This window comes from Papio anubis, chromosome 16, assembly GCF_008728515.1.
Source record: "Papio anubis isolate 15944 chromosome 16, Panubis1.0, whole genome shotgun sequence".
Classification (NCBI taxonomy): Eukaryota; Metazoa; Chordata; class Mammalia; order Primates; family Cercopithecidae; genus Papio; species Papio anubis.
In genome coordinates this window covers 62,595,564-62,618,988 of record NC_044991.1, presented here as the reverse complement: position 1 = coordinate 62,618,988, position 23,425 = coordinate 62,595,564, and the positions used below count along the sequence as shown (strand labels likewise).

The 23,425-nt window shown below is 46.4% G+C and overlaps 1 protein-coding gene across 13 annotated transcripts in view; it reads right to left on the bottom strand.

The window, feature by feature from the left end:
* The window catches only part of CEP250 (centrosomal protein 250), a 61,595-nt gene extending 40,855 nt beyond the window's left edge, over positions 1 to 20,740 (bottom strand). For 2 of the 13 annotated variants that reach the window (XR_004178824.1, XM_031655993.1), the window contains exons 1-14: positions 20,412 to 20,524; positions 15,238 to 15,360; positions 12,525 to 12,813; positions 11,427 to 11,483; positions 9,273 to 9,355; positions 8,882 to 9,047; positions 8,016 to 8,122; positions 7,542 to 7,793; positions 5,392 to 5,562; positions 5,077 to 5,173; positions 2,882 to 2,983; positions 2,199 to 2,357; positions 1,478 to 1,656; positions 981 to 1,163 (exon numbers count right to left, since the gene is read on the bottom strand). Coding sequence is in view for 11 of the 13 variants with exons in the window: in XM_031655993.1 (XP_031511853.1) it covers positions 981 to 1,163; positions 1,478 to 1,656; positions 2,199 to 2,357; positions 2,882 to 2,983; positions 5,077 to 5,173; positions 5,392 to 5,562; positions 7,542 to 7,793; positions 8,016 to 8,122; positions 8,882 to 9,047; positions 9,273 to 9,355; positions 11,427 to 11,483; positions 12,525 to 12,710 (1,742 nt within the window). In the remaining 2 variants the exon portion in view is untranslated. 13 annotated transcript variants of the gene reach the window in all.
* Positions 20,741 to 23,425: the final 2,685 nt, after the last annotated feature.

Genomic DNA, 23,425 nt, shown 5'->3' with positions numbered 1-23,425 from the left:
TCTGCCCTTCTCCTTGGTACAGGGAGATCATTCTTAGCACAAGTCATGACCCTTATGGCAGCCCTTCAAGCTTCCACTATTCATGACTATCAGGTACAGGGAACTGGGGCACAGGAGAGGAGGGAAATACAGCAAAGATGAAGATATATCCCTGCTCCCAGTTATTAAAGACCTACCATATGCCAGGTTCTATGCTGGCATTTTCCAAAACATTGCTCTCATCTTCCCAGCAACCCTTCAAGGTAAATATTATCATCACCATTCTACAAATAATCTGTCCATGTGACAGAGCCATAATTCAAACCAAGCTTTTGCCCAGCTCAAAGTCCTTGCTTTTTCTGTGACATCATAAAGGGGAATTTACAGATTAGCTGGGGCCATTGATTCTGGATTTCCTTTTCTTGACCAGCTAGCGCATTTCCCATTACTTCCATGTATAAGGCTTACCCTTTAGCCAGCCCAGCCCAGCCCACTCTGAACATGCCATGAATCTTCCTGACTCCTTTTCTGTGCTAATCTATCCTTGAGCTCTTCTCCCACTCTCTATTAACCAAATAGGTCAAGGCCCAGCTCAGAGTCTACTCTCTCCTCCATAAAACATTCCCTAGTCCTCAATAATTAGCTGTCACTCCTGTGCTCCCAAAGGACTTAGTCTGAAACTCTATTTAACTCATACTTCATCCAGCCTCATGTCACAGTTAGTTGTCTGTCTTCTGGCAAGTTCCCTGAAATCAGGGCTTTTGTCTTATTCATTTCTGTATCCCCCTCAGTGTCTCATCCCATATGGGTGATCAACTAAGACTTAACCAACCATGAACTTCCCATATTCATCTTTCTGCAAAGGAAGAAGCAGCAAGCTAATCTGAACCCACTGCATGCCAGAGTTCTACATACTCTACTTTCTAAGAGAGGAGAGTAGGAGGGGAGGGTGTAGAATTGAAGGAAGACCAGGCCCCAGAAAGCAGACTGGTCTCACTTACAGACGCTCCCTCTCCCGGACAGCCAGGTGCAGCTCCTCCTGCTGTTCCTCCTTCTGGCCCTGGGCAGAGTCCCCCTGCAGCTGAAGCTCCACATTTGCCCTTCGTAGGCGCCATGCCTCCTGCTCTAGCACCTCCAGCTGCTGCCGCAGCTCTTCCCTGGCCTTCTGCAGCAGCTCTCGCTCCCTGGAAGAAGGGAATCAGAGATGAGCAGAGACCGTGGGACCTAAAATTCTTTCTGGAAGCAGGCATCACAGGGTCAAAAGACCCTGTTTCAACATCCCATCTTCCCTTTTGAGTGTGAAACATTTTTATCATCACAAAGACTCCAACCCCCAAAGCTTGTTCTGGAGAAACAAGTGGAAACAGGGTAAAACAGCCAAGTCTCAGGGAGAACAGGATCAGCACCCCAAAAACCTGATGGGAGTGGGTAAATGGCTGGATGATGACTGAGACCGAGACCAGGCTGCGAGGGTGGGATGAACAGCCCATCTGCTCACTTGCTGAGAGAGTCCACCTCTCCCTGGAGGTCCACAGTCTGCCCTGCCAGAGTGTCTCGCTCCCCAGTGAGCTTCTGCAGCCGCTGTCTCAAGGCTTCGCCCTCTTCCTCCCACTGATCATGCTGCTGTTGCAACAAGTTCACAGCCTCTTGACAGCCTGCAAGCTGCTGCCTTAGGTCCTGTGGAGGGAGAGCAAGAGAAACCAGACGATGAGCAAGAGCAAAGGAGGGATTTCAGAACCCTGAAAGTGGGGCTGGAGAAGGGGGTTGGGGGATGGTGCAACAAAAGTAAGCTGAGAAGGGAGATGCAACTATTCAAGAAGACAGTCCCTCAGAGGTCACTGGGCTTCTGTGGCTCTAGATTCTTAGAGTTCGTCATCTCCAAATGTACAGTGGCATGGGGGAGTGGTAAGTGTGCCTAGGACTCTCAGAGTTGGAGAACACTGACCCAATAATCTCCCAGAGCTCTGGTTCCCAATCTCTGCATAGTGTTATGCAAAGATTGTACACAAAGTGAAGCACGCCATTGGCGTGGAGAATGTGCCTGCTACTCACAAGCACAATTCAGCAGACACAGGCAGATTCACTCTGAGATACTGACAAAACACCTCATGACTGGTCAACAAAGTAAAAGGGATAGTACAGGCTAGGGAGGTACCTGGGGCACAAACCAGTTTAGACACACACCCCTGTGACTGAGGGGGAATGCTGAGGGTTCTTACCTGCACAGCCTGGCGTCTCCGAGTCAGCACTGAACGCACCAGAGTAACAGCCTTGTCTGGATCCTGGTAATCAAACTGGCAAACGATACTAGAGTCCAATTCCAAAGAGTTCTCATGATCAGAGCCTTGGGCTATATTGTCCCCTTCTTCCACCATGACCTGAAACCCAATACAGCAAGGTCACCACCCTACTGACCAAAGCCTAGAGTCTATACAGGGACTTAACCCTGTAGCCTGGACAAACCTGATGTTTTCCTTCTCAGGTTCTCTCCCTTGGGGGAAGGAGGGGAGTATCCGAGAGCATAAAAGTCTGGTTCCTTCAACTCTCCACCTTTGGTCACCCAAGTCTAGGACTAGCGACAAGGCTAGAACACTGTCTGAGGTAACAATAAATGAGGAAATGAAAGAAGAAACGATTGAGATATTGAAGACCAGAATCTAGCCTCCAGCCTGAGAACTGCAGCTAGAAACAGGAAAGAGGGCCTGTCCCATCAGGTAGTGCTAAGACACGAATGCTTAGCTATCTCTTAGGGTTCTGGTCTTCAAACACACAAAACTCATCCCCACAAGACTTTAAGCACCCGAACCTCAGAGACTGGAAATCTAGACAGGACTGAAAGGACATAGAGACCTGGGGAGTGGAGGCATAACCTGGTTACCATGAACAGGAGGCTTCCCAGTACCTGGGTTATATCCTTGATCACCTGCTGTAAAGACAACTTCTCCTCTTGGGCATTCCTACTAAGAGATGCTTCATGTTCCATTAATTCTGTGTGATTTGTCTCCTGAACAGGGAACAGAATAGAGCCTCAGAGTCAAACTATCAAAAGTGAATTTATTACTCCAGGACCCCAAACAACCAAAGTCTAATTCTGTCTGTTCTATCAGCCCCACTTTTTCCCTGACCATACATCAATGCTAATATGTTGCCCGAAGAGTCTGAAGACAATGTGATGTGGTGATTACAAGTTTAGATTAAGTGATAACGAGTTCCAAATTAGACTTCACTGATTAGAATTCTGCTCTATCATTTACTATGTTGGTAACCATAGTCAACAGCTTCTTTGAGCTTCTTTTTCTTTAAAATAGAAATAAGTAACAGCAACTACTTGTTTTGAGGCTTAAATTAAAAATGCATGTAAATTATTCAACATAGTGTCTGGAACAACGCAAATGTTCAATAAATGTAAGCTATTATTAGACAGGGGATGGGTGCTGTCTCTGAATAGTCAATGGATGCTTGAGACCTAATGCTAAACCAGAGAAACCTCTAGCCCTAAAGCTAGACATAATCTTGAAGACTCAAGAGTTCCTCTCTTCCTTCCTATTTGTGTTAGTGAAGGCCTGAAGACACAGACTTGCAACTATGTTTTATTTGGCTTATACAAAATTTGAATCAACATTTATAAATGGAAAGATTTTACATAAAAATATAAATTTCTGACTTCTTCCAAAAAGTTAACAAATGGGCCACACCCAGCCCCCATTCCTACATGGAAATGATTCACTGAAGTTGAATGGTGGATGCCTCCTCTAGATGAGACATTTATTATTCAGGGTCTCACAATCCCTATTACTCCTCATAGTTTCCTTAATACTGAGCTCAAGTGACCCCTGCAGTCTTGAAAACTAAATACAACAGCACTGGAAAACCAGAATTCTTACAACTGAACCCACTTCATTTATTTACATTATCTGAGCCCCGTGGATATTCTGAATTGGCAAATTCCTGGGGGAAAAAAAAAAAAAAGGAATCAGAAAGCTACAATCCCTGTTGATCTCAGCCTGGATGAGAAGACTAGGGGTGTGCATTTGAATAGGGGCTCGGGAGCTACCTAAAATCAGAGATCTGAAAACTTGTAGAGATTAAACATGGTATTAAGCTGGAGGGTTCTAACATCCAACCTTAGAGAATCCCTCTGATAACATCCCTGGCACATGTTAAGCCAATGACCAAAACCTCACTCCTTCACAAGACAGGCTGTTCAACTACTGAACAGTTCTAGTTGTGAGCCAGAATGTACTCCCCTATTAACTTCTAGCTATTGACATTGGTTTTGCCCTGGAAAACATTAAATATGTAAATTCTCCTTTCTTTTTTCTTTTTTGAGACGGAGTTTCACTCTTGTTGCCCAGGCTGGAGTGCAATGACATAATCTCGGCCTACCACAACCTCCATTTCCCCAGGTTCAAGCGATTCTCCTGCCTCAGCCTCCCGAGTAGCTGGGATTACAGGCATGCGCCACCACATCTGGCTAATTTTTTTTGTATTTTTTTAGTAGAGATGGAGTTTTTGCATGTTGGTCAGGCTGGTCTCAAACTCCCGACCTCAGGTGATCCGCCCACCTCGGCCTCCCAAAGTGCTGGGATTACAGGCGTGAGCTACCACGCCTGGCCCTTCATAAACTCTCTTTTCCCAGTGTCAGTCCTTCAGATATGTGAAGGTGGCTATCATGTCTTCAAGGGCCTTCAAAGGGCCTCAAGCTCTTTCTTCTCCTGGCTAAACACTGCCGTACTTCTCAGTTGTTTCCCATGTGACTAGATTTTAAATCTCTCCACACATCCACTTCCTGGTAACTCACTAATTTGCCAATGTGTCTCTGAAGGTATGTGTCAATTCTCTGGTAAGGACACACTGCATACATATGCCATTGCAATTTCCCCAGGAATATAGTAGGGATAGTAGGCAGTCAATAATATTTATTCAATGAATAAATGAATGAGTTAATTAATTTTCAGATTCAGCCAAAATTTATTTTTTAGCTTTAGAGGATTTCATCACAGAATATATAACTGGTATCCTGTACTATCTGTCCGTAAAGGACAAGGAACCTACAAGCCCACGACCAATTCCTTTCCAGAACAAAGGATCACGTACCAGGATCTCCACTGTCTCTCTCAGAGCCTTTACCATCTTTTCATAATCTTCATTTTGCTTCTGAGACTGGGTCAGCAGAGCAGAGAGCTCAGTCACCCTAAAGAGAAGAGCATAGCACTGTCACCAGAACAGCCCATGGATGTGGACAGAGCTACAATGCAGCACACCCCAGCCCCAACCCCAGCCACTCCCAACTGCAGCCTCCCCCAAATCCCTTAGGCACCCCTAGCCCCTCTGCACTTCCTGAATACCACATGATGCTATAGCCTTGAAGAGGGGGAGCAAAAAACCACTCAGACACATGCAGGGATTTACCACATCTCAAGGCTGGAACACGTGTTTGGGGGCCCGAGAGCTGAAGGAAAGCCCTGGCCCAGGCCCTTCCAGGCCTCGCTTGATCTTGAAGTCAAGCACCCTGAAGCCAATAAGAACATCAGAATTGCACATGGGATAGTCCCAAGGTCCCTCCAGCCCGAGGTTCTGACTCTAATAGGGAAAAAGGAAGGGCAATTTGGGGAAGATTATGTTCATCCTTCTTGATATTAATCTCAAGGTCCAGCAAAATCACCAAACACTTAACACTATACTTGGAGCTTACTGCTTGCTATCATGTGAGTGGCTAAATAAATATTTCTTGAATGAATGCTATATAAAAGTTTAATTTTTTTTCCAATTTTTTTTCCAATTTTTTTTGAGACAGGGTCTTGCTCTGTTGCCCAGGCTGGAGTACAGTGGTGCAATCATAGCTCACTCTCAAGCAATCCTCCTGCCTCAGCTTCCCAAGTAGCTAGAATTATAGGCACATGCCACCACATGGCTATTTTTTTATTTTTACTTTTAGTAGAGACAAGGTCTCACTATGTTGCCCAGGCTGGTCTCAAACTCCTGGGTTCAAGTGATCCTCCTGGCTCGGCAAAAGTCTTAATAATTTTATTCTATACCATCTCTAAGAACCTTAGCACACTGCATGGTCATTTGTCTAAGTATTGCATCACTCAACAAACATTCACTGGCCAGCCACGGTGGCTCAACCTGTAATCCTAGAACTTTGAGAGGCCAAGGTGGAAAGATTGCTTGAGCTCAGGAGTTCCAGACTGGCCTGGGAAACATAGCGAGACCCCACCTCTACAAAAAAATTAAAAAATTAGCCAGGCATAGTGGTGCGTGCCTGTAGTCCCAGTTACTTTGGAGGCTGAGGCAGGAGAATTGCTTCAGTCCAGCAGGTCAAGGCTGCGGTGAGCTGTGTTTACACTACTGCACTCCAGCCTGGGTAACAGAGATAGACTCTGTCTCAAAAAACAAAGAAACAAAATGTATTGAGTGTCTAGTATATGGCAGGTGAAGTACAAAGCACTAGAAATACAAAACTTACTAAGACTTGGTCTCTGCTTTTGTACTTCTCAGTGCCTCCAAAAGCAAAAACGAAAAATAGCCCTGCATTTTATGTATGTACCTCCAACAGGTGAAGACACAACCCTCGTCGTGGGCATATATGAACTTTGTCCTGAGATTCAGTGGGGCTCTCTGCTCATTTCCCTGCCCTTCTACATCATTATTTTTTAAAAACCTACTTCATCGCTTCTCGGCCTTTTGGCTAAGATTAAGTGTAAAAACCTACTTCGTTATAATCCAAAAATTAAAACAGCCTAACCAAAAAAAGAAGGTGGGGAAACTAAATCATCAATGAGATCAATGCTGTAATAAGAGGTCAAAAGACCACAGGGAAACAGTAACTTAGTAGGCTACCGATGTCAGAGAAGGCTTCATAGAAGAGGTGACATTTCGGTGAGCTGCAGTGGCTCATGCTTGTAATCCCAGCACTTGGGGAGCCTAAGGCGGGTGGATCACGTGAGGTCAGGAGTTTAAGACCAGCCTGGCCAACATGGTAAAACTACTAAAAATACAAATATTAGCAGGGTGTGGTGGCATGCGCCTGTAAACAGTCCCAGCTACTTGGGAGGCTGAGGCAGCAGAGTCACTTGAACTCGGGAGGCAGAGGTTGCAGTAGTCGAGATCATGCCACTGCACAATAGCCTGGGCGACAGAATGAGACTCCATCTCAAAAAAAAAAAAAAAAAGAGGTAATGTTTGAACTGTGCCTTAGAGGATAAGGCAGAGAGAGAAGGGAGGGAGGCATTCCAGACTAAAGTTGGCAGGTGCAAAGACAGGGAAGGGAAAGAGCTTGGCCGTTCGGGGAATGGTAAGTACTTTGGTGTTGATTGAGGACGGAGTGATAGCTAGCTCTGTACATCAACAGGAGAGAAACTGGGCTGAAAGACAGGCTGAGGGCAGAGGTCAGTACAAGACCCAACTGTGGCATCAGGTTTCAAAGCAGATTCCCTCGGGCACATCTTCTCCCCCTCCATGGTAGGAATGTTCCTGGCATCTCCCCTGCCTGTCCCTAACCCTCTAAAGGAGTCGGCTCTCTCTCAGCAAACCCTTCCTGCGACCCCAGGCCATCTCACCGGTCCTGAAGTTCAGCCTTCTCCAGATCCCCTTGACTCTTCAGCTGTATTAACTCCTGGCTCCTTTCATGGGCTTCCTTCTCCAGCTCCTGGGTCTTGGCTAGTAGCAGCAGCAGCTGGGCGGGCTCCCGCCCATCCATTCTTCCAGATCCGTTGGGTTCCCGAGACTGTGCTCCCACAGTCAAGCGCAGACAACAGGTCAACAGGGACCCTGAAAGCCTCACATGCTCAGCTTTTAGCTCCGTCAAATCTCTGAGTACAAGCAAGGAAAACAGCAGACTCCACTAGGAACCAGGGAAGGAGTGTGGTGATCAGGCCCAGTGAAGCCTGAGAAGCAGGGCTGGGAAAAATCATCTGCTTGCAACACCACCAACTCCCCCACCCCCACAGCTGATGCCGCTTCTATAGCAGCCCACTGTTATTAGTCCAGAATTGGTGGGGGCAAACCTCCTCCCTTCTTTTCCCCACACTGACCTGTCAGTAGCTGACTTCATTTCCAGGAAGTGGCGTCGGAATGTCACCACCTCCCGCCATAGACTGAGAAGGCGACCGTGCTCCCCTTTCAGGTAGCCCTTGAAGAACTGTGTGTTCAGAAACCCAGGTCATACCCAAAGGCAGAGGGCTATCTTTTGCCAACACAAGAGTCTTGGATTCCTCCTGACTACTGAGGAAAGGAAGAAGGGACTTACAGAAGATAGTTTATGAACAGGTATCTATCCAGGTTATGCTGAAGGGTTTAATGAAGTTGGCAGTGGGATTTGAGAGGTCAGAGAGCCTAGGATGGTATATTGCCTTCCTCTGGGCCAGATTAGAAAAGGATACACAGTAGCTGCTTAACAAATGGGATCTATTACCACAGACTTTTCTAAGGAGGGGTCAATGATATACATAAACCACTGAGCACAAAGCAAAAATGCAGGAAACATTTGTTTCCTTCAGCTGGGACCTGAAAATTCCGCAGGGCCCATAACTGCTCTTTCTTTCCCATTCAGTTTCATATCTACCTCTTTAGCATCTAGATATGCAAGACCTCCAGACCAGGAGTCAGTAAGCTTTCAGATCCATTGAAAACCTAAGCTCGTCACTGCTGCAGGAAGAGTTGCTATGAGTGTCATGCTACCTCCCAACAGAACCTAGACTAGGCAGGTAGTGGCAGGTCTAAGCTGAAGGCCCAAGAAGGGTGAGGCTGCCAGCATGCACAGGTAAGGATGGTCAGGGACTTTAACAGCAACAGCTCAGTTTCCATCCAAGTCCTGAAGTTAACCCCTTCCAGTACTGACCAGGGCAGCATCCAGAATGCACAGCCTTCCTCTCGCAGTTCCAGTCCCCATTCTTCCTACCTCCTGCTCCATCCGCCACTGGCTCTCCTTCCTCATTAGCTCATCCCGGGCCCGGCTCCAGTCCACTGTCAATTTTTCCACATCTTCCCTAAGGGCTTTATTCACCACGTCAGCTTTTTCCATGTGCAGTCGAAGCTGGGTGTTCACCTCTGCTAGACTCTCACACCTGCACTGGGGAACGGTAAAAGCAGGTAAAAAATAAAGGTCTGGTCCAACACTTGGACCTCCTGGGAGTAAGATGGCAACCACTGAAATTTCCATTGCAGGAATTAGAGGGCTACGGCTGAAGTCCATGGCTCTAATCCACATTAGCCCTCAGGGCAGAGGGTTCCCATCAGCCTTTTCCATCAGCTGGCCAATCACCCAGGTCAGAAAGTTTAGGGTCCATCACCTCTGCTGCTCCTCCTCCAGTCGGACCAGCAGCTCATCCAGGTTTGGCTCCTCCACATTTTCCCACCTCTGGGGGATTGGTCCCTGTGCCAGACAGAGACAAGCCTTACTTACCTCCAAAGAGAACATCACTCAGACCAGTTCCCTGAGGCTCCCTTCCATGGCAGTCCATTTTATTTTTATTCTTTCTCCCCTTTGTTAGCAATATGCTTCTCTTCTCAATCACTGCATCCCTCACTCCAAAAGTAAAATGATGACCTCTCCTGAAAGACGGCCTTCGGTAGTAAAAAGAATCTTCAACCTAAGAAGTGATATATCTTTCACTAATGGCCTTAACTTCCACTATACTAATTGTTTGACCTTGAGAAGTGACTTAACTTCTTTCATTTTTTTTTTTTGGAGACGGAGTCTCGCTCTGTTGCCCAGGCTGGAGTGCGATGGCATAATCTCAGCTCACTGCAACCACTGCCTCCCAGGTTCAAGTGATTCTCCTGCCTTAGTCGCCCAAGTAGTTGGGATTACAGGCACCCACCACCATGCCTGACTAATTTTTGTATTTTTAGTAGAGACGGGGTTTCGCCATGTTGGCTAGGCTGTTCTTGAATTCCTGGCCTCAAATGATCCACCCACCTCAGCCTCCCAAAGTGCTGGGATTACAGGCATGAGCTACCACACCCAGCATGGAAAGTCACTTAACTTCTTGGAGCTACAGCGTCTCCAGCTACAAAATGAAAGTGATATCATTCCCTTCAGAAAGTTGCTGTGCAGGTTAAGAGACACAATTACAGATGCTCCTTGACTTACGCTGGAATTTCATCCCATAAACCCATCATAAGTTGAACGTAAGTTAAAGATGTGTTTTCAACTTATGACATTTTCTTTTTTCTTTCTTTCTTTTTTTTTTTTTTGAGATAGCCTAGCTCTGTTGCCTAGGCTAGAGTGCAGTGGTGCAATCTTGGCTCACTGCAACCTCTGCCTCCTGGGTTCAATGATTCTCCTGCCTCAGCCTCCCGAGTAGCTGGGATTACAGGCAGGCACCATCATGCCCGGCTAATTTTTTGTATTTTTAGTAGGGATGGGGTTTCACCATGCTGGCTAGGTGGGTCTTGAACCCCTGACCTCGTGACCCACCCACCTCGACCTCCCAAAGTGCTGGGATTATAGGCGTGAGCCACTGCGCCCAGCCAACATTTTCAACTTATGATATTTTCAACTTAACAGTGAGTTTGGGCCGGACGCAGTGGCTCACATTTGTAATACCAGCAGTGGGAGGATTGCTTGAGTCTAAGAATTTGAGACCAGCCCAGGCAACATAGAGAGACCCTGTGTCTACAAAAAATAAAAAAATTAGCCAGGTGTGGAGGCATGTATCTGTAGTCCCAGCTACTTTTTGGGAGGCTGAGGTGGGATGATCGCTTAAGCCCAGGAGGCTAAGGCTGCAGTGACCCATGATTGCACCAGTGCACTCCAGCCTGGGCGACAGAGTAAGACTCTGTCTCAAAACAACCAACCAAACAAGCAAACAAAACAACCCCAAACAATGGGTTTATCCAGGTGTAACCCCATCATAACCCAAGGAGCATACTGAATGCACATAGCTTTCACACCATCATAAAGTTGAAAACTTGCAACAATCCTAAGTTGCAGGGGACCATCTGTATATGACAGTGCCTCATGCTGCCTGGCCTGCATTGAAGGTGCTCAATAAGTTTTGGTTCTTTCCTTCCTCTGAGAGAACTTTTCTGAGGAAAATGTGAGGAGGTACTGAGAGGGAGCTGGAACAAAGGCAAATAAATGGGTTTTTCAAAGCCCGTTCTAATAGCACAGACATCCCTTTGCTGCAATGTGCTCGCAAAGGCCTGCATCTAAGACAAACACTGACACCTGCTGGGGGAAACATGCACTTCTTCCCACTAATCCCACACTCCTTCCAATCTAATTTACATTTTGTCCTTTGAGAACCAAGGGTTGGAATCTGACAGGCCAGTTAGGTCCAATGAAGATACCAGTGTGATAAACCTCTCAGAGGCTGAGAAAGAGAGACTTCTACCAAACACCTCACTTGTACACTCCAACCTCCCTCAGTGAACAAATGAAACCTAACAAGTATATTCACTGAGGACCCAGGGGGCACACAGAGCTCAGCCTCACTCACTCCAGTGGCTTCCAGCCGCTTCTCCAGCTCTTGGCACCAGCTCCGGTACTGCAGCACCTGTGGCAAAAAGAACAGGCCCTGGGCAATGAACACAGCTGGCACAAACAGCCCAAAGCACAGGCCCCTGAGGATCTTAGGCAAACTTGCTATGAACAGGGGAACTGGGTGGTGACATTAAGGTAAGGCCATAACATCTTATAGTTTCTATTTGGGCATTTTTTTCTTTTTTGAGATGGAGTCTCGCTCTGTCTCCTAAGCTGGAGTGCAGTGGCGCAATCTTGGCTCACTGGAACCTCCACCTCCCAGGTTCAAGTGATTCTCCTACCTCAGCCTCCCGAGTAGCTAGGATTACAGGAACATGCCACCACACTCAGCTAATTTTTGTACTTTTAGTAGAGACAGGGTTTTGCCATGTTGGCCAGGCTGGTCTTGAACTCCTGACCTCAGGTGATACAGCCACCTCGGCCTCCCAAAGTGCTGGGATTACAGGCATGGGCCACCGCGCCTGGCCTTATTTGGGCATTTAAATAATACTTTCTATATGAGCGAGACTCCATCTCAAAAATAAATAAATAAATAAATAAATAAATACTTTCTATATGCCTTTTATATCATAGAGGCAAGATCATGGGCTTTGGCTCTAGACTAAGTGAGGAAACCTGGATAACTAACTTAATCCTTGTGAATTTCATCTTTAAAAGAGAAATATTAGTCGAAAGTAGTGGTGCACACATGTGGTCCCAGATACTCGAGAGGCTGAGGCAGGAGGATTGACTGAGCCCAGGAGGTTGAGGCTGCAGTGATCTGTGATCATACCACTGCACTCTAGCCTGGGCAACAGAGCAAAACCCTATCTCAAAAATAAAATAAAATAAAATAAAATAAAATAAAAAGGATATAATACGTACCTCGTGGAACAGTTGTGAGCATCAAAAGAGAAGCTGTACATGAAAGCTAGAAGGTCTGGGTCTTATCTCACCAAGCTAGATGTAGGCCAATCCCACCACAAGGCTCTGCCTCCTACAACCCTTATCTCATCTCAGCACCCAGCTCTGGGGGTTGTTCTCTTTCCCCTCCTCAAAAGGGCAGCTGCCTCACCTTGGCCTGCAGCTTCCTCACAAGGGTTGCTTGTCTCTGCTGGGCCTCCTGGGAGTTCTTCAGCTTCCGCCAGGAGGCTGCCTGATTCTCTGCCATCTGCTGCTGTAGTGCCAGTACCTGCTCTTCCAGCACCAGCTGCAGTGACTGGGGCTTCATGTTGTTCAACCCAGGGTTTCTTGTCTCCATGAGGGCACCAAGTGGCAGGCCCACAGGTCCCTAGGTAGCCAGAGGGTGTTCACGTCCAGCGGAGTCTCTAACCATTGCCATGCCACTTCAACCTCCTCTTGAACTGGGGACCAAAGCACATAATCAAATTGAAAGGACTGTTCTTGTACTATATACAAGACTCCTCAGAACCTTTAAAATACTAAAAGGGACCCTCATCTCTGAATGGCACTATGATGAGCAGCATTCCCCAAATTTAACTGACCATAAGACAAGCTCACAGGACTAGTGTCTCCTGGCATGCCTTTCGGAACTCTGCACTAAACCAAGAGCTCCTGGTTTATCACTGCATCCTTAGTTGCTGGCACAGTGGCTCACAAACACTTGTTGAATGAATCGCTGAAGGTGTTCTTAATCTAGCAGGGGAAATAGGCACAAACAATTACAATACATACAATGTGGCATGTGAAATAATAAGATGGTATGAGAAAACAAAGGAAGAGAACTTAACCCAGCCCAGGGGTGCTGTGAACTGAGTGAATCATCATCATTGTTAACACTTGCTGAGTGCTTCTGGAGTGCTGTTGCTTTAAGTACTTTACATGCATTACGTCGTTTTATTTTTACAAAAATCTTGAAACCTTCCAATGCCTTCCCATTACACTTCACCAAACGTACTATTATAACTCTTTATATATAGATGAGGAAACTGGGGCTTTAAAAGGTTAAAAAACTTCTGCCAGGGCCGGGCGTGGTGGCTCATGCCTGTAATCCCAGCACTTTGGGAGGCCAAGGCAGGTGGATCACAAGGTCAGGAGTTCAAGACCAGCCTGGCCAACATGGTGAAACCCCGTCTCTACTAAAAACACAAAAAATTAGCCGGGCGTGGTGGCAGTCTCCTGTAATCCCAGCTACTCGGGAGGCTGAGGCAGGGGAATTGCTTGAACTGGGAGGTGGAGGTTGCAGCGAGCTGAGACCATGCCACTGCACTCCAGATTGGGCGACAGAGCGCGACTCCATCTCAAAAACAAACAAACAAAAAAAAAAACTTGTGCCAGGCCACACAGTTGGCATGCGGTTGATGAGAGATTTGAACACAAGTAGTCTATCTGACAAAGAAAAGGAGTGGCAGGCATTTCAGGCAAGGGATCCAAAAGAGAGAAGGAACCAGTAGCAGCAGGATGGCCAAACACCCTCACCCACCAGGAGCTGGGCTAAAACAGGGCAATGGGCCACCACAGGCAGAGGCGGCCAGCCTAACGGTGAGCTTCAGAGATACCCAGGGCAGGGGAAGGCATGGTGGTAGAGTTCTGGGTGCTATTCCAAGGTCTGCCTCCAATGGGCTCTGTGACCTCAGATGTGCTACTTCCCTTTCAATTTCCTCATCCAGAAATGAGGGCATCATGACCTCTGAGTTACTTAGGCCTCTAAAACACACAATTATCCCACAACCTGGGCCAGGGGAAGAGTTCTCTCATTTTATTAACCCTAAGACTCTCACCAGCAGGGCTAAGGAATATCTGTATTTTCAACTACCTATCAACAAAATGGTATATACAGCAAATGCAAACCTAACATCTGCACATACAGTAGAAATTTCAAGGGCCCCAAATCCCTTTAATGCACCAAACTATTGATTTCCCACATCCTGGCTCAAATGCCATGTCCTATCATGTCCTCCCAGATGAATCCAGAAAGAGTTAATCACTTATATAGCTATATACACAGACAGAATACATATGTTCTGATGTCCACTCTACATCTTATCATCATGGTCTATTTTCTCTGCTAATCTGTAAGTGCCTCAAAGGAAGGAGCCGTCTAATTCATTGTAAGTTGTCAACAATGTCCAATGAAGAAATCCATGTGAGCCTCACTCCTGGCAGAGCTGAGCCTTGGGCCAGAGATGACAAATCAGGGCCCTGCTAGCACTTTTCAGCCATTGTGTGGCCCACATAATAGTTTTTAAGCATTCAAATTAGGTGCCGACATTTATCACTGGGAGAAAGTACATAAAATCCATATTTCAGGTTCCTTTGGAAAATCAGAATACGTAGTGACGCTTGACCCATATTTCAATAAGGCAACAACCAGTGGCACAGTTGAATAGTGCCTGCCCCTTTAGACAGGGAACGTGCTCCGCACAGTTGAACAGCGCCTGCCCCCTTTAGACAGGGCGTGTGCTTTCCAGTTCATCGTGGCCTCCCCATACACACACCGATTCTCTCCCTCACAATGATAGCATATTTCAGTTGTCATTTATCATTGCAACTGTGCTATTGTTTCTGTTATAGTAGCACTATAGAGGAAAACTCGGCTTACTAATTTACATTACCTCCTGAACAACCGAAGATACTTGAGTTTGCAAAGCCTGTACTAGGCAGTAAGGAAAGTGCATAAAGTAAGAACAGAATGGCACCAATAAAGGTTTGGTGGCACCAGTACTCCAGGCCTCTTCTTAGCCTACGAGCCAGGGTAATACAACCTTTCCCCATACTATGACTCCCTCCTTTTCAGCCTTTTTGCCAAGGCTGTGTGACCAACTCACCATGGTACTATGAAATGCTGGCTCTGTTGAGTGCAATGAAGCTCAATCCCTCTCTGCTGGTTGGAGGCACAGACTTTCCAGGAAACGGTTCTCTTATCCCAGGATTTCTGCCAACAACTCTACCTACAATAATGTAGATCCAAGTTACTTCAAGGGAACTGAGGAGTCTTTTCTCTCCTAGTACTGTGAGGGCTGAGCCAGGCTTTTGCATGCAGTGGGAGTTTATGAGGCCCTAAAGGCCCCTCACACTTTGTTGAATCCCTATCCCAAAACATTAGGTTGAACCATAAGAAATTGCTAATATTATTCTATTATTATTATTATTATTATTATTATTAGAGAAACGATCTAGCTGTCACCCAGGCTGGAGTACAATGGTGCAATCATAGCTCACTGCAGCCTCAAACTCCTGGGCTGAAGGGATCCTCCAGCCTCAGCCTTCAGAGGAGCTGAAGGTGTGTGCCACCAAGCCTTTTTTTTTTTTTTCCAGTAGAGACAAGGTTTTGCCTTGTTGCCTGAGCTTGTCTCAAACTCCTGGTTTCAGGCAGCCACCCTCTGGCCCAAGCCTCCCAAAGTGCTGGCATTATGGGTGTGAGCCACCAAGCCCAGCCTCACCCATTATTTTTTACCTACAAAAATGGCAATTTCACATAGTTCAACCTAATATCTCTAATAAGCAGTCCTGCCACACATAGTTCCATGAATTCTCATTAAGTTTTCTTTTAGGATATGGCTGTCAGTAACTTGCAAACATGATTTGGCAAGGTAGTATTAGTAATACTTCAACAAATAAATGAAATTATATTAGAATTATATAATTACTTTAGCAAATAATTAAAAAATTGTAAAGCTATTTAGAAATTTAGTCCAACCCCCCTCATCTTGCAGATAAAGAAACTGAGGCTTGTAGAGATAAAGCAACTTCATTTTGTTTATATTTTTATATGCCCCAGTTATCTCAAAAAATGATTTCCATGGCCAGGCGCAGTGGCTCATACCTGTAATCCCAGCACTTTGGGAGGCTGAGGCGGGCAGATCACTTGAGGTCAGAAGTTCGAGACCAGCCTGGCCAACACTGTCCAGCCTGGGCGACAAGAGCAAGACCCCATCTCAAAAAAAAAAAAAAAAAAAAAAAAAAGATTTGCATTATAGCAAATGTACCATACTAAAAGGGAAGACTGGGTGCAGGGTGTACAGGAACTCTCTGTACTATGCAATTTTTCTATAACCCTAAAATTGTTGTAAAAAATAGTTTAAAAAAAGATTTTGTTTTTTAAAACCAAAACAATCCTCATAAAACTAAAATTTATTAAAACAAGAATAAAAGGGAAGTGACAGAGAAAAATTATCTCAGGAATCTTTCTGAAATTCAGATTTAATTCTGAGCTTCCTCAAGACACAGTTCAGCATCCTTTTATGAACACACGCGGGATCAGATCTGCTAGGAATAAACTAGCAGAGCCCCCAAAGGGAAGGTAAGTTTCAATGTGCCTGAGAAAGGGAAAAGAGCAGTAGCTGGCAAATTGTAACAAACTGGATTACATTCAAATAAGATAATGAGTGTCTCTGTACTTCTAAGCTGTAAACCACTGAGCCAATGTTATCATTACTGCAGGAAAAGGGAAAAGATTCTTTGGTACATTAATTTATCCCATAAACACTCATGAATTTCAACTCAGTATCAGGAGTCTGCCACGGTGGTACAGAAAGGAACAAGACCTACCTTCCTACTTTTGCTAAGAATCAGACGGGGAAGACAGTACCCTTACTAAAGACCAATAGCCACCTGTGAACCTGGAGTGGAAAGTGACAGAAGAGGGAGATAAATTATGTATTTGGTCCTCTCTCATCCAAAATACTACAAAAGGAGTATTTAAATAAAGTTTACAAGGGAAGCAACACCACCACCTAAACTTGGAATACAGGCATAAATGCTACAAGGACTAAGATGCAGAATGGTATTAAATACAATTTGTCACTTAAAGCAAAAACTGAAAAATATTTGAGGACACAAACATTGTATTTATTGAAAAAGAAACTACAGTATAGACACTTGTGTACAGAGACAATTTGTTTCTTATTCTCGAAAACAAAAAAACCAAATTACCATGCAGCTCCTTATTTAAATCTCATGTGGGGCCTTTCTCTCTTGTTCTCCTCCAACCTCTGGCCTCTCCCACTCAGTCTCCTTTGCTGCCTTTTCTCATCTCCCCAATATCTGAAGTTTGGAAACCCCAAGGCTTCAGACCTCTTCTCCATCTCCATTCATTTCCAAGGTAATCTGATCCAGTGTTTTGTTTTGTTTTTGAGACAGGATCTGGCTCTGTCACCCAGGCTGTAGTGCACTGGCATGATCTCAGCTCACTGCAACCTCTGCCTCCCCGGTTCAGGTAATTCTCATGTCTCAGCCTCCCGAGTAGTTGGGATTACAAGCATGTGCCACCACAACCAGCTAATTTTTTTGTATTTTTAGTAGAGACAGGGTTTCACCAAGGCAGGAGGATCTCTTGAGGCCAGGAGTTCAAGACCAGCCTGGGCAACACAGGGAGATTCCCACCTCTAAAAAAAAAAAAAACAGGCCGGGCGCGGTGGCTCAAGCCTGTAATCCCAGCACTTTGGGAGGCCGAGACGGGCGGATCACGAGGTCAGGAGATCGAGACCATCCTGGCTAACACGGTGAAACCCTGTCTCTACTAAAAAAACTACAAAAAACTAGCCGGGCGAGGTGGCAGGCGCCTGTAGTCCCAGCTACTCAGGAGGCTGAGGCAGGAGAATGGCGTAAACCGGGAAGGCGGAGCTTGCAGTGAGCTGAGATCCGGCCACTGCACTCCAGCCTGGGCGACAGAGCGACACTCCGTCTCAAAAAAAAAAAAAAAAAAAAAAAATTGCTGGTTGTGTGGCATGCACCTGTAGTCCCAGCTACTTGGGAGGCTGAGGTGGGTGGGCTACTTGAGCCCAGGAGTTCGAGGCTGCAGTGAGCCGCGATCACACCACTGCACTCCAGCCTGGGACAAAATGCTCTCTCAAATAAATAAATAAATAAATAAATAAATAAATAACTATCACCTCTCCACATAACACTGGTACTTTTATTTACCTTACCATGCTTTTTCTGTCCCTATCTAATTATTAGGTAATATACTTACCAAAATGCAGATTCCACAAGCACAAAAGCATTGTTTTACTGAATGCTGTCCCAGCTCCTACCTAAAACACAGCCTGCTTTATAATAGATGCCCATTATTACTGACTGACTATTATAAGACATTAGATCACATGATCCATATTATCACCAATGGTCTTACAAAATGCTAACAGCTCTATTACCTATCTAAAAAACAAAAAACAGACTGAGTGTGGTGGCTCACACCTGTAATCCCAGCACTTTGGGAGGCTGAGTTGGGCAGATCATTAGAGACCAGGAGTTCGAGACCAGCCTGGCCAACATGGCAAAACCCCATCCCTCCTAGAAATACAAAAATTAGCCGGGCATGGGCGGGCGCCTGTAATCCCAGCTACTCAGGAGGCTGAGGCGGGAGAATCGCCTGAACCTAGGAGACAGGAGGTTGCAGTGAACCAAGATCGCACCACTGCACTCCAGCCTGGGTGACAGAATGAGACCGCGTCCCCCCCCGAAAAAAAAAAAGTAGGGGGAGGGATATAACTTATACCTTGGTCAGCGGCAGAGCAATGACTGAACCCCAGCCTGATTCCAAATTCTACTCTCTGCATTACATTAGCTGCTAAAGCATGGACATTACATTACCTAAAGCCATGGACTACGAACTCACAGCTTTGTGAGGGGCACTTCTTAAATAGGAATAATGACACCTATGTCTGCAGCTTTCTGATAGAAAAGGAGCAAAGAAAGGTAGAACTAAAAGAACAGAGGGCGTACCAGTAGCCTTGGTTTTGTTGTGACCTCTATAAATTTGGGAACACCAGTTCTCCTTTCTAAGCCTTCTCAGGAAAATGCTGATTACAATCCTAGCCTCCAATAACTCCCGAGGCCAAAGTAAAGATCAATTCAAGAAACATTCATTAAACCCAAAGGCAATCTAGTCAAGTTATCAAATGCCCTGGGGACAGTTTCCCAGCTCCATCCACTTATTAGTTGTGGGACTCCCAGAAAATTACTTTTTCTAATGTACCTCAGTTTCTTCATGGGTAAAACGTGAAGATATAGAAAGATCTCACCCCACAGGACTGTTGGAAAGATTAAATAGGCCTTTGGCCCAGCGCGGTGGCTCATGCCTGTAATCCCAGCACTTTGGGAGGCCGAGGTGGGCGGATCACCTGAGGTCAGGAGTTCGAGACCAGCCTGGCCAACATGGAGAAACCCCGTTTCTACTAAAAATATAAAATTAGCCGGGTGTGGTGGCGCATGCCTGTAGTCCCAGCTACTCGGGAGGCTGAGGCAGGAGAATCGCTTCAACCCGGGAGGCGGAGATTGAGGTGAGCTGACATCGCGCCATTGCACTCCAGCCTGGGCAATGAGCGAAACTCCGTCTCTAAATAAATAATAAATGGGCCCTTATGTGTAATGCATTCAGTAGCACCTGACAATTTGTGACCATTCCGTACAGTGAGCCATGACTATTATCATCACGTGCTAGGCCCTGGGATCTACAGATGAAAAAGGCAAGGCATAACATCTAACGAAGGAGCTTACGATGTCAACAAGGGGCAGGGAAAGTAACTCGGTGCAGCGAGTGCAAAAACCGAGAAGCGAATGCAGCTGCGCCTGGAGAAGGCGGCGGCGAAGTGATACTTCAGCAGGGTCCTGAAGAATGGGAGCTCCAGAGTTGGGTGGCGAGTGGGACTGGGCTCTGGGATAGATCACGTGCAAAGCCGCCAGGACACAGACAGCGAGAGGGGCGGGAGAGCGCGGCGCCTCGCCCTCTCAACCCGGGACTGGGGCTACTGGACACGAGGGTCGGGATGCTCTCCTTCGGCGCCGACTGGAGCTTAGCGTACTGGTGGCAGCAGGAAGCTGAGGCAAGGGGGCCCCGACCCTAAAGACGCGTCCCAGCCCCTCACTGGGCCTAGGGTTCCCCGCCCGGGTAACAAGAGGCCGCTGCGCGAACAGGATTCCCTCAGGCGCCCTAGACGGGCAGGTCTCTGGGCCTCGGACGGTTAACCCGAGCACCTCCCGCCTGCCCCTGAGGCCCCACCTCACCACGCTCGGCTCCAGCAGACGCCCGGCTAGTTGCTCAGCGCTGGAGCTGCGGCAGCCTCTGCTAAGGCCCCGCCGGGGACGGGGGCGGGGCCCGCCCCCCAATCTCCCGCCCTTTGGGAGGGGCCCGCCCCGCCAAGTCCTGCACCTATAGGCAGACTGCGCCGGCGCAGGGCCTCCCGCCATATTGGGTATTGGCAGCCGACTTACTAGAGAGGCCCTGAAGGAAAGGGAGTATTATTTTGAGAATTATAAGGTCCCTCGCCAGAAATGAGGACGGTCAGGGTCTCTAGATTCGCGAAAGGGATATTTCGGAAGCAGAGAAGAAAAATTGCCCTCAATCGTCTCCCTTTAGGCTTCAGTGTTATATATAGCGCATGTGCAAGGTCACCTGGTTCTAGGTGCGCCTGCGCACAGCTCCACCTACAAACCAGACTACAATTCCAACTGCGCGAGAAACAAAGGGGCTTGCTGCCACTGGTTGGCGATTAAACTGGCAGCGCGACCAGTTTCTGAGGGTTTTTCACCTTGCTGCTCAGACGCTCCCTGCAGCTTCAGGCAGCATAACACTTACAGGCGAGTTACTTACTCAGCACTCGATTTTGTCTACATGTCTGCACAGAGTGTTACCTTTACCTGACTTCATCCGTCCTGGAGCTGCAGTTTGTCTGCTTAAGCCTGACTTCTAGAGAACTTTTTCTTCCCTGTAGGACCCATGTGTTATTCCCTTAGCATTTTGTGTATACACTTTTTTTTTTTTTTTTGAAATGGAGTCTTGCTCTGTCGCCAGGCTGGAGTGCAATAGCACGATCTCGGCTCACTGCAACCTCTACCTCCCGGGTTCAAGTAATTCTCCTGCCTCAGCCTCCCAAGTAGCTGGGACTACAGGCGCCCGCCACCACGCCCGCCTAATTTTTGTATTTTTAGTAGAGACAGGGTTTCACCATGTTGGCCAGGATGGTCTCCATCTCTCTTGACCTCGTGATCTGCCCGCCTCGGCTTCCCAAAGTGCTGGGATTACAGGCGTGAGGCACCGCGCCCAGCTACGTGTATGAATTGTTAATGCACTTTCTTAGAGTTGTAAACTCCATTTACCTGCCTCACTCTTGCAGTCAGTGGTTCTCAATTTTTAGTAGGAATTAAAAACAAAACTGGTAAATGCAGACTCTTGGATTCCACCCCCAGAGAATCCGTAAACCAGGGGTGGAGTCCAGGAATCTGCATTTTAGAAAGTACCCAGGGCGATTCTGATACATGGGGAACATGTTTTAGGAAGCACTGCATGAGATTGTGAGCTTGAGCGGAGAGACTGTAATTTGGTCATCTGACTATAGCGCTCAGCACAAGGCCTGGTACAAAATAGGTGCTCAATAAGTGTTGAGTGAGTGGATGAATGAGTGGATAGCTCGAGTAAAACAGCAAGGCTTTAGGTTAATCCACAGCCAAAGGTAATCTGAGAAAGGAACACTTAAAAGCTATATTTTATCTTTCTCCTGTAAGAACACAAAAAAAGATCTTAATAGCTGATTTGAGGAATAGAGAAAGTAGAGAGTAAAAGGGGAAGGAAGGACACAGATTCTGAAAGGCAAACTAGAGAGGGGAAAAGGAACATCTCCAGTCACTAGACAGAGAAAACGATGCAAAGAAGCAGTGGTGTGGGATTCCATCCTAAGGGAATAATCGCACAACAGGTATTATGCATGAATGTTCAGTGCAACAATATTTGAAATAGAAATGAAACAATCTAAATGTTATGCACATCAAGGTCTTTTCTGCCTCAGGGCATTTGCATATACTCTGCCAGCTACCGAGACCACTTTTCCCCCAGCTCTTGGCCTAGCTGGTACTTTCCTGTCCTTCAGGTCCCAGTTTAAATGATACTTCTTCATCTAGGTCTTCCCTGACCATACTGTCTAAAGTAATACCTTATATTTTCTAGGGTAGTCTTCTGTTTCTTTTCTTTTTTTTTTTTTGGGACGGAGTCTTGCTCTGTCGCCCAGGCTGGAGTGCAGCAGTGCAATCTTGGCTCAGTGCAAGCTCCACCTCCTCAGTTCACACCATTCTCCTGCCTCAGCCTCCCGAGTAGCTGGGACCACAGGTGCCTGCCACCTTGCCTGGCTAATTTTTTTTGTATTTTTAGTAGAGACGGGGTTTCACCATGTTAGCCAGGATGGTCTTGATCTCCTGACCTCATGATCCACCTGCCTCAGCCTCCCAAAGTGTTGAGATTACAGGCGTGAGCCACCACGCCTGGTTGTATTCTGTTTCTGTCATAGCACTTTCCATTTATTATTTTGTTTTCCTATTAACATTCCCTCCAAAATTTAAGCTTCGTGTGAATAGGAGACTTATTCCTGGGATTTAGCACAGTCTCACATATATGGTAGGTATCAAGTAAGTATCCATTGAATGAATGAATCAAGTCAGCCCTAGTGTTACAAAGTTTAATGACGTAACATCCATTAGCAAACTAGACTATATATTTTAAGACTATGAGGAGTCGGCCGGGTGCGGTGGCCCATGCCTGTAATCCCAGCACTTTGGGAGGCTGAGGTCGGGAATTCTATACCAGCCTGACCAACAGGGAGAAACTCCATCTCTACTAAAAATACAAAATTAGCCAGGCGTGGTGGTGCATGCCTGTAATACCAGCTACTTGGGAGGCTGAGGCGGGAGAATCACTCAAACCTGGGAGGCAGAGGTTATGGTGAGCCAAGATTGCACCATTGCACTCCAGCCTGGGCAACAAGAGCGAAAGCCCATCTCAAAAAAAAAAAAAAAGACTATGAGGAGTAAACAGGTTTCAGACTACCAAGATATACCAAACCAAACAGTAATCTTTGATGTTTGTAAAGGGGGATTCATTCCCTTATTTATTCATTCACCTAGTGGACATTTATTGAGCATTGATTATGTTCTAGTATTGAATAATAATACAATGTAGTAAGGACAAGTTGGAAACCGTATTAAAACATAATAATGTAGTACAACTGGGTATTATCTGAGCCAAAG